The following is an 11,747-nucleotide window of genomic DNA, read 5'->3' on the forward strand; positions in this document are numbered from 1 at the left end:
CGAGGAGGGAGGCGGCGATCGACGGCAGGGCGACCACGGGGTAGAGCAGCGGCGACGCGGAGCGGCGTCGGTGGTACGAGGGAGAGGAGAGGACGAGGAAGGAGAAAGGGACGGCGGCGACGTTGGCCGGGAAGAAGATGGCGGTGACGGCCAGCAGAGGGTTAGCGAGCCACGGCCCTAGGCAGCGCGGCGACAGGGTGCGGCGCGGCTAGACGGCTTGACGGCGCAGTGCTTGCGCGGGGAGGCAGAGGAGGATGGAGGGAGGGGGGAAGTCGTGGCGACGGCGGCCGGGGAGAGGCGGCGGTGTCGGCGCAACAACAGCGCGACGTCGCGTGGCACGACAGCAACACTGAGCGGTGACCGGCGACGAAACAACGACGGCACACGCGCTCACGACGGCGCGTGACGGCAGCCGGGATGGAGAAGAAAAGGAGGAGCAAGGGAAAAGGAGAGAAGGAGCTCACCCGGTATGGCGCGACGGTGACGACAACGCGGAGTGGCGGCAACCCGAGGGCGGCGTGACGATGACGGCCATCGCGACGCGAGACGACGGAGGGGACCGTGTCCTACGGCGACAGCGATGGGCGAGCGTGAGAGGCAGAGAAGGGGAACGACGGCGCAAAGGGGGAGCAGTGGCAACGCTCTCGGGGTTTTAAAGGGGGAGGCTAGCGCGTCAGCGCCGTGTAGGGCAGGGGTAGTTGGTAGCGGCGGCACACGGACGCGGAGGAGACGGGAAGGTAGTTGGCGGCGGGCACGCGCATGGCACGTGCGGCTATTGCACGGCGCGAGCGGGAAAAGCGGCACGGCCGTTGGGCTGGCACGAGCGCGGTGGCGACGTGGCAGGAGGACACGACGGGGTGTGGCTGGCACGGGCAGAGGAGGCGGCAACGTGCCGTTCACGCGAGCGAGCGCGGCGGCGCAGCTACGGAGCACACGCGGCTCGGCTCGGCGGCGCAGCGGCACGAGTGACGGCCGATGACGCGGCATGGCGAGGCGGATGCGGTGTTGGTGCGACAGCACGACGCGAGTGGCGAGGTGAGCGGGTGAACTCATCGGCAGGGAGGGCGCGGGCGCGCGCGGGGATGCGATATGGCGCCAACGATCGTGTGCGGGGGCGCAACGCGGTCGAGACGCGGTGCGGCAACTGGGCAAGCGTGGGCGAAACGACGGCCGCGGTGCACGAGCGCGTGGCGGCGCAACAGGAGGACACGGAGGGCATGCTGATGGCGTGGGCGTGACGGAGCGCATCCGGAGCAGCGGGCTGGAGGAGGACGATGTGCGCGCAACGGCGGGGCGATGCGGCAGCGCACAGCATGGTGCGGCACGTGCGGGCAGAGCGCCGACTTGAGGTTGAAGTAGATCCCGACAGGTGGGGCCCACCTATCGGTGTCCCGTGTGAGGGAGAGGGGCCAAGGTGGACTTCGGGCGCGGGGAGGGAAAAGAGAGAGAGGCGAGCGGAGCAGGCCGTGGCCCTTGTGCCGGCCCAGTGGGAGAGAGGGAAGGAGAGAAGAGGAGAGCAGGCCAGGCCGGGAGAGAGGAGAAGGGGAGATGGGCCGAAGTGGAGTGAGCCGGGTGGCCGGGAGGAGAGCGAAAAGGAGTGGGCCGAAGGAGGCGATGGCGACTTCGAGCGCGGGTTGGGCCACGGCTCGGGAAAGTTGCGAACAGAATGCACAGTTGCAAAATGGAATTAAAATGTGCACGAATTAGAGATTCGTACGACGAATTAGATCTGAAACACGAAACCGTTAACCGTTAGCGGAACAACGATAGGATTTAACGACCCGTTAAATCGAGATTTAACCACTCGCTAAACAGGGATCTCACGACTTTAACGTAAAACCAATCTACGTGTATGAAATTGAATTTCATACTGTAGATCAATCTCACGCTAGCTAATTAGATTAGAAATTCTAAGTAATTAAGCAGTAGATCAAAGATAGATTGATTCGCATGAGTAAAACATACGTGAACCTGAGATTTGGTGGAGAGATCAACGACGGATTGCTGTTGTTCCTCGCTGTTCGGCTAGGAAACCTAAACAATTAAACGGTAGATTAATTTAGATTGATTCGCACGAGGAAAAGACATGCAAACTTGAGATTTGGTGGCGAAAAACCGATCGGGGCTGCGGCGAACAGGGATGCAACCGGGGAGCAATATGGCTGCGACTTGTTGTGCAGCTGCTGGACAGGAGACGGTTGGAGGTGCACGGAAGAGAGAGACAGGAAAAGAGGCAAGACTTTAGGGGGTATTTATAGGAGAGACGCTAGAGATTAATCTAGGAATCCATCTCCCATTAAAAAGGAGTAGATAGAGTTTTCAAAGGGGATAAGATTTGGAGTCGTGGTGGATTAGAGATTTGTTTTACCGTGAGAGAGAGTTGGGATCGTGCACGGCTTGGAGGCAGAGGGAGACGTGCGTCCAGGAGAGGTGGGGAGATCGCGCAATTCCAGGGAGGGGAGAGGAGGTGCGACAGGGGGAAGGAGGAGTTCGGCCACGGGTGGGAAAAAACGAAGGAGGAAAAAAAGAAATGAGGGAAAAAGAAAAGAAAAAGGAAGGAGGAAAAAAAGAAATTACTTCCAATTTTGCCAATTTTTATTAAGTTTATTTGAGCAAATTTTATTGACTGCAATTCAAGTTTAAATCCTGTTATTAATTTAAAATGTTTTCGGGACATTTTAGAATATCCGAAAAGCTTCCAATTAAATTAAATTAAATTACACCGGATTTTCTCTTGAACTTTAATTAAAAAAAATATTTTTAATGTATTATTTAATTAATTCTTGGTTAGGGTAAAACTCAGGGCGTGACAGCTGATAGCCATGAAATGCTTCTAGGTTAGTGATGGCAAATCTAAGGTTCTTACGGCTAAAAAAAAGAATTCGAGTAGACTACTACTATCTTTGTGGAGGCATTCTTGGCGATTGTCTGGTCAAGGCATATATGCACATGAAGGATGCTAAGTAGTTATGAAATGCACTGAATGTCAAATTCGGTGTCACTGATGCTAGTAGTGATCTATATGCCATGGAGCATTTCAATGATTACAAGATGGCTATCAATCGTTTTGTAGTTGAGCGGGCTCATGAGATTCATGCCATGCCTAAAGATCTCGAATGACTTAAGTGTGTCTCACTAGGCAAATTTGTGGTTGGGTGTTTCATTGCAAAACTACGTACTTCATGAAAAAGTTTCGGTACTACACTAGACAAGAGTACTCCGTTTAAGGGTGATAGCGTCTATATGTTAAAGAGAAATCTCGGGAAAAAGCACCACATCCATGGGTGATGGTGGACAGTTTAGTGCCAATGTGGGGCACAAGGCCCCAAACAAGAATAAATGGAAATTCAAAGCCAAACATGCCAACAACTCAAGAAGAAGAATGACAACAATTTAAACCAGAATGATAAAACTTGCTTTGTGTGTGGCTTAGCTTGGTCATCTAGCCAGGAAGTTCCCACAACACAAGGGGATAAAGGCACCTATAGGGCAGACTACTAAATATACCTATGTGACCATTGGCAACACTAGAGACAGAAGCGGTTATGGTAATTTGCCTACTATTTTTTTAGTTAATCAATCTACCAACTGGTGGATTGATATTGGGGCCAATGTACATTTTTTTTTGTTGATATCTTGTTGTTTTCTTCTTATCAGGTTGCACGGGATTCTTCCGTCCTAATGGGAAACATGTCATATGTCTCCATTCATGGTGTTGACACAGTAGATTTGAAGTTAACTTCGGAAAAGATCATGAAGTTGAAGAGAGTCCAACATGTCCATACTATCTACAACAATATCATTAGTGGCCCCGTCTATGTAGATATGAATTTAAGTTGGTATTTGAGTCTAATAAAGTAGTCATGTTTAAGTTGGTATTTGAGTCTAATAAAGTAGTCGTGTCTAAACATGGATATTTTATTGGTAAAGGTTATGACTGTAGAGACTTGTTCTGTTTTTTCGTTTCTGATTTCTATAATATATCCGTGAACATATTTGTGGCAGTGCGGATGATGAGGCTAACATTTGGCACTTACGTTTATGTCATATTAATTTTGGCTTGATGTCTCGTTTTTCAATATGTGTTTAATTTCTAAGTTTTTCATTGTCAAAGGTTCTAAGTGTCATAGTTGTGTGCTGTCAAGCAATCTCGCAAGCCTCCCAAGACTGTTGAGGAGAGAAACTTGGCATCTCTAGAACTCCAACATTTGGATATTGTGAAATTAATGGGATGTTGACGAAGAATGAAAAACGTTATTTCATGACATCGATTGACAATTCTACTAGATTTTGCTATGTATATTTATTAAAAATGAAAGCTTCTAAACTATTTTAAAATTTATAAGGCAGACGAAATCAACTTGATAAGAAGATATAAAGACTTAGTTCCGGTCATGGTGGGGAGTTTTTCTCAAATGAATTGGACTTATTCTGCAAGAACATTGTTTCATACATAAGAGGACATCACCTTGTTCTCTCGAGTCTAATGGGATTATCGAAAGGAAGAATCACACGCTGACTGATTTGATGAATGTCATGTTGAAAACTATGGGACTACCCAAGGCATGGTGGGGGAGACATTGTTGACCTCAAATCATGTGTTAAATAGAGTTTCTAATAGAAATAATAATAAAACACATACAAGATATGGATTGGGAGAAAACCAGTACCTGTCTTGCGCATGCAGAGTTGTTTGGAAAAAAGTCAATATACCAATAACTAAGATGTGTAATCTTGGACCTAAGACTACGGATTGTGTCTTTCTGGGATATGCTCACCACAACAGTATTTATAGATTTTTAATAATTAAATCTGAGGTACCGGACATGCATGTTGGCACAAATATGGTGTCTAGTGATTCTACCTTTTTTGTGAACATTTTTTCAATGAAGAATACACATAGTATTTTTAGCCAACATTCTAAAATAATTCCTAGCTCAATCACACCACTAGAACAAACTGAACATACACATTAACTTCTTATCGAGAAGGATAACAATGGAGCTCGTTGGAGGGGCAAGAGACAAATAAGGACTAAGTCTTTTAGTGATGATTTTACTGTATACCTCATCAATGATACTCCCAATTAAATTTCGGAAGCATATGCATCTTCCTTTGGACTATTGGGAGGAAACTGGCTATGATAAAATGGAATCCATTATCGCTAATGAAATACATTGTGTGAATAGGTTATACATGTATAATCAAATGGATAACCTAATTAGTAGGAGAAAAGACATATGTGGGTCTCACATGTAAAAATGGATCAAAATTTTTACATAGTTGCTCTTGTACATAATAAACTATCTCACTAAATTTTAGTCAAATTTGATAATTTTTTATAGTGTGAACGCGAGTTTAAAATCTTAGATCTGAGTTTATACGTACTAAATAAATATGAATAAAATGGGTAAAATGAGTATGAATAAAATTCTTAAAATGAAAATAACAAGTAGAAGGATGGATCATAGATCTTAAGGTTATTAAGGTTAGAACCATTTGGTCCATTAAAATTTAGGGGCACCATTTCAATTCCATTGGATAATATTATGGATAGATTCGAACGGATAAACGGATTGAATCTAACCATTCTCACCCTGAGACACGCATCAGCCATCCAAGTCTGCATTGCAGAGGAAGTGGGCTGCACCTCGGCTCAACCAAATTTACCCCACTCGAAAACTGAACTTGCTATCCGGATTACAAAGTTGATAATACTATATGCAATTCCAATACGAAACGATAGGCGACAATTAACCAGCGATGCCCGCTAGATATGCTTTAGCAATTAGCCCCTACCTGGCAGATAACTGTGTTATGGTTTGGGAGTAGCGAGAGCTCCCATCCACCAAGAAAAATGTTGGCCTAGCTGCAGGAGCCGGTAGAGAGCTGCTAGCGTTGCTGTTAAGCAAAACCATGATATCCGCCATTGTAGGTCGATCTATAGGGTTCTCCTGAAGGCATAGGAGTCCAATGTTGATGCATTTTAGCACCTCGGCTTCGGGGTAGTTTTTACCCAAGGAATGGTCGATCATCTTCGCAACTGTTCCCTCTGACCAGCGCTTCCAAACCTACCATTATTTGCACACATATCTTTTCAGTTTTCAGTGGCAACGACATGCATTTACGGCTACTGGCAATATATATTCCTCTGTAAGTTAGCAGAGATACTCACTGTGCTGACTACATCTTCATTTTGTTCAAAGAAGTGTGGCCTGTTGTTTCTCTGGCCTGTCACGATCTCTATGATGAGGATGCCGAAGCTGAACACGTCCGATTTCATAGAGTACTGCCCTCGCATGACGTATTCAGGAGACATGTAACCACTGCTTGCAGCAACAAGGAAAATATATTTCATGGTCAGTTCATTTAGCCAGATATAAGCACAAAGGTGTTAGGTGTTTAATGGAGTAACGGACTGAATTACAATGTCCCGACAATACGGTTGGTAACATCTCGAGTCTGGTCCTGCCCAAAGAGCCTAGCGAGGCCAAAGTCCCCTATCTTAGGGTTCATGTCTGCGTCTAGCAAGACATTGCTCGCCTTCATGTCACGGTGAATGATCTTCTTTCGGGAGTCTTGGTGAAGATATTGTAGTCCCCGTGCGACACCTTCTATAATTCTAAATCTTGTTGCCCAGTCTAACTGTCTCCTCTTCTCCGCATCTAATTAACACCAGATAAGAACCCATTGTTGTAATGTCATTGCTGCACATGAAAAGGGTATATATATCTAAATTCACAAATATTAATAGTACCAAAAAGAAAGGTGTCGAGACTTCTATTGGGCATGTATTCATAGACAAGCATCCTCTCTCCCTCTTCTAGGCAAAACCCCACAAGACGAACAAGGTTCTTATGATGTAGTTTGGCCACCAGAATTAGCTCGTTTTTCAGCTCTTCTAGCCCCTGGTTTGAACCCTTTGACAGCCTCTTCACCGCCACTTCTTGTCCAGAAAGAAGTCCCTAAATATATTGATTTAATAAATAATCAATATCCAAGTAGTTGACCCTCTAATTCCGAATGATTTAAGCTAACAAGGAACTAAAAATAAGACCGTACAACTATGTATTAATTATTTTTTGAACTTCAAATCCATAACAAAATAAAAGCAAGATCTACTATATAATATGTAATGAACCAAGAAAAATTATTCAATATATGGTGTGGAAATCAAGTAATGAACTTATAATTTTTAATTTCTAATGTTGTATTACCCCGTTCTATATTATAAGACTTTCTGGGTTTGTATACATCTATGAATGTATCAACATATATGTTTTGTATATGTGTCTAGATTTATTAGCACACAAATAATAAATCTAGATAAGGTCAGACAGTCTTATAACATGGAATGGAGAAAATAATTATTAATGAAGTTGAAAAAGTTTATTAAAAAGATTCTAGCTACAACAATTTTTAGTAAATTAATTTGTGTAGGAACATATGTTTTTAGACCAAAAAAATAGAATCGATAATTACAGAAGAAATAATTTGCTTTTTATGAGTATGCCCATGAATAATTCAACTTGATATTTATTAATTTGTAATATTGAATAAAATTACCGATGAAGATGTATGTAAATGGCAGTGCATATATTACTGTATAAGTAGCTGAATTTCATAAAGCCTAAGGGGGTGATTGTTTATCTTTTCGAGTGAAAAGGTCAAAGGCATATTGCAAATAAAAAATAATTTGTAAACAAAACTTTCATATATGTATTCTTATTGATCTTAAAGCCAAATCTAAAAGATAAATTAACAATCATTGCTGCAATACCTTATAAACTGCACCGAATCCTCCCTCACCAAGTATTTTGTTTTCGTCAAAGTTATCCGTTGCCTCTTGTAGTGATGACAGAGATAGCAAGTTTGACCTGATGGTTTCAAAGTCCTCAGCCGTATTAACTGGAAAATTTGCATGGATATGTTAAACTGTTAATAAATACAAATCATAAAGAATTAATGCTAATTGAAATTTCTTAGGAGTTTATGCCAACTTGTGCAGATGACATACGTCCGGAGAAATTATCTGCTCTTCTCCATCTTCGTTTCTTGCGCATATTCCACGCACGGAGGGAAATTGCAGCAACGGAAGCAATGACCACTACTGGCAAAATAATGACCAGAATTTTGGTTGTCGGCTTATTTTTACCTGCATTTTTGCTGGGAAATCAATAAGTTCAAATATTATGGGTGACCTAACGAGTTCATAACCTGCATTTGAGACTGTTAATTTTTTTATACTTTTAACCATTTGTCTTATGAAAAATATATATAATTACTAATTATTTTTTTATTTTTTATCATTAGAGATACTTTAAGCATGATTTATAGTTGTGTGTATTTAAAAAAAATCAATCAGATGAATAGTCAAATATAAAACTCAAAGTCAATGTCGTCAAATAAGAAAAAAGTACGGTCCAATATTTGCTACTCTCCATGGTCATTAATATATGCCCTTTTTTATAACATTTGATCAATTTAGTTTGGAAATATAAAAATGATATATGTAGACTTGTCTTGAAAAATATTATCATAATATCACTAACTTAAAAGAGTTGATAAACTTATTGTAATAAAAAAATTAAAGTAACACCTTCAAAATTATTACATATATTTTTGCTGGAGGAAACATGTTAAAAATGTGCTAGCTTAGTAGGTGCAGCGAAGTTGACAGGAGTAAAAATAGTTTCTTTGGAAGACTTATGGCTCCATAGTTTTCCCTTTAGCTTATAAGCATAGTTAAAAATTTAAATTTTAAAACTTAATTTTAGAGTTGTTTTTGGTTTTTTTCATCATAGTTTATTTTTAAATATTTTTTACTATAAGAATGGTGGAGCCGAAGAACACACAAACGGACCAAAACACTACCTTGACTGGGGTATTACATTGATAGAGGTTGAACAGTAGGTGTGGTATAAAACAGAAGCAATTTTGATAAAATGTAATTATTGTGACGAGTAATACTATCACCCCATCTTTTCGCTTTTTCTTATGTTTATAAGTCAAAATTTGATTTTCAATGTTAAATTTGGAGTTGATTTTGAGTTTTTTTCAACCGTTGTTTATTTTCCCTCTTTTACTTTTAGATCACCAAGAACACGTATATAAAAATCTTATTCATAATTATTTTTCGTTTGTACATACATCGTTTGATTTTTTACCTTAAATATGGGAAAAGATAATGCCTGTGAAAAGTATAAGATTCACAAATAATTATATTTTGGAATAAAGAGAGCGGTAACTATTTCTCGATCCGGAAAATAGATACTTACAGAGTTTCAACACATGGACTCAGAGAATGCAGAGGAACATAAATGCGTGCACCAATTTTTTTTCAGAAGGTTTAAGTCAACAAAAAATTTCAATGTTTTCTCCTATAGGTTATAAGAAACTTTGACTTTTCTATAATTTATTCTAGAAACCAAATGAAAATTATAAAAATTAATGATGAGAAATTGAAATGCTTTGTTTTTTCGTTGAAATCAAACCAGTGGTTAAAGGGGTGATTGCTTGGCTTATTTAGAAAAAAGTCAAACGGCATATTTGCAAATAAAAGGTAAGGTGGGAATAAAAAATTTATATACGCGTTCTTAGCGATTTAAAAGTCAAGACTGAAAAATAATCTCTAATGGAAAACCTTAAGATCTATTCTAGATTTAAATTTTGTCTTATAAGTATAAACAGAAGAGAAAAGACGTGGGTTAAAATCTTTAGCGTGAATGGCTATGATTAATATTAGGCTTTTTAGCGGTATTATATTCGTCAATCGATAAATCACCTGTTGTAGAATTCGGGTCCTCCGGCGGTGGAGCGAGCACCGGCGGCGGAGCTGGCCCGGCTGCGTCGGGCGGCAGAAGCACCATCCCAGACGCAAACGAGTACAGCTCGGCCCTCATGTTGCACCGTGTGCCGATGCTCCTCGTGCCCACCGTGTTCGCCTGGAACGTCTGCCACCACCGTCCTATCAGGTTGTCGAGGCACCGCCCGCACTGTGCCCGAGTTAGGTCCGGCGAGCACTGCGCCATCGAGTAGATCTTGGGGTACTGGGGGTCGTCGAACGGCACCTCTCCCCTCGCGAACAGCCGCGGCGACACCTCTGCTTCCACCGCGGTGGCGTTGATCAGCCTGGTGATCGCACGGTTGTAGCGGCCGACGTCGCCGGTGATGTTTCCCTCGTTGTAGAGATCGATCAAGCCGGAGTTGTCCGTGGAGGAGAGGAAGTTGGCGTCGGAGAAGCGGAGGTAGCAGAGGTTGTAGGCGATGGACACCTCCTTGTCGTAGGCGCACAGCTGCTGCGCGTCCTGGAAGGCGGTGGCGACGCAGGCTTCACAGGCAGAGGAGTTGCTGTCGCTGACGCAGAGAGCGAGGGCGTACACCATGTCTGGGACGGCGCCGACCGTGCCGGCGGCGAAGAGGGACGGGGAAGATGAAGCATTCTTGGTGATGTCTGTGGAGATCTGCCTCAGATTGGACCGGTACGTGCTGCTCGCCGAGTAGTTGCCTTTGCTGCCACAGATCTCCCACTGGGCGGCAGCCAGCGGGAGCGCGACGACGGCGAGGAATAATAGTTCATCGACACGCATGGCGTGACGGAGAAGAGAAGGATCAGAGGAGGATCGGGAACTGGATAAGACCGCGTAAATAGGGAGAGGAGACACAAAACCATCAGCTTGTAGTAAATAAGATCGACGATTAATAATAATCCCTCCGTTTCAGGTTACAAATCATTTTGACTTCGGTCAAAACTAAACTCTTTGATTAAGTTTATAAGAAAATAGTAACATTTACAACTTAAAAAATACATATTATAAAAAAAATATTCAATTATAGATTTAATGAAACTAATTCAGTGTTGTATATGTTATTATATTTGTCTAGAGTGGTTTGATTTTAACTAAAGTCAAAACGACTTATAACCTAAAAAGGATGGAGTACTATTCAATAATGTATCAAGCTAAGAAAACGATTATGATTGGATTATTCGGTCTTCCGCTGACTCATTATGGTTTGATCGTGTCACATACACATCTTTTTCGCAACTTCACGGTGATATCACGTGGATCATTCCAATCCCCCACACTATGTTCTACGGTTCTACCGCGTCGTGGAATGCACGGCAGTTGTTCCGTCCTCATTCGTGTTTGTGGAATTCTGTTGGAAAAACATGGATTTATATCCACTGCTTATATTCGTTCTTGGAGGCATTATCGCTAAGGCCAAGCTTTTAAAGATCTCGTTGTCATGGATTTTCCACTCCTTTCTAGATCAACCTTAACATTGATAAGGTTTTGTGACTTTTGTCATTGATCCTTTTCTTAGCGTTTAGGTATTTTGTAATGATTGTCTTCATTGATCCCTGTTTGGTACAGAGTTTACATGTTTCTTCTTTCTTAAAAAAAATCCCCTAGTTAAAGTGTGCTAAAAAATTACTTGCACGTAGTATATATGTGTTTATCTTGTGCCACTGAGTGAGTGCATTTCTGCCTCATCAAGGGCAAATTAGTACGTGGTAAAAATGAACTAGTTGTCCCCTATTAATATGTTAATTGGTTCGCAGTGAAAAACAGTTGGGGGTTAAAATAAGAGAAATTAGAATGATAGACAGTTGGAGGAAAAAATAGAATGTAAAATCATATTTATTTAGGACAAACTTTAAATGATACAAGTACACTAATGAAGACGGAGGCATAATAACTAAACGGTGCTAACAATCAACAAAATTATTGGATGGACAGCAAAAA

The 11,747-nt window shown here is 42.1% G+C and overlaps 1 protein-coding gene across 1 annotated transcript; it reads right to left on the reverse strand.

Moving 5' to 3' along the window:
• Window positions 1–5,493: 5,493 nt before the first annotated feature.
• On the reverse strand, window positions 5,494–10,698 carry LOC102705178 (cysteine-rich receptor-like protein kinase 10). Its single transcript, XM_006658591.3, has 7 exons — window positions 9,785–10,698; window positions 8,018–8,155; window positions 7,781–7,908; window positions 6,758–6,965; window positions 6,428–6,665; window positions 6,176–6,326; window positions 5,494–6,071 (listed from the first exon to the last, which is right to left on the reverse strand). Exons 1-7 carry the CDS (start codon window positions 10,587–10,589, stop codon window positions 5,796–5,798), a joined length of 1,944 nt encoding a protein of 647 aa, XP_006658654.2. The 5' UTR covers window positions 10,590–10,698; the 3' UTR covers window positions 5,494–5,795.
• Window positions 10,699–11,747: the final 1,049 nt, after the last annotated feature.

Source organism: Oryza brachyantha, chromosome 7, assembly GCF_000231095.2.
Source record: "Oryza brachyantha chromosome 7, ObraRS2, whole genome shotgun sequence".
NCBI classification, from domain to species: Eukaryota; Viridiplantae; Streptophyta; class Magnoliopsida; order Poales; family Poaceae; genus Oryza; species Oryza brachyantha.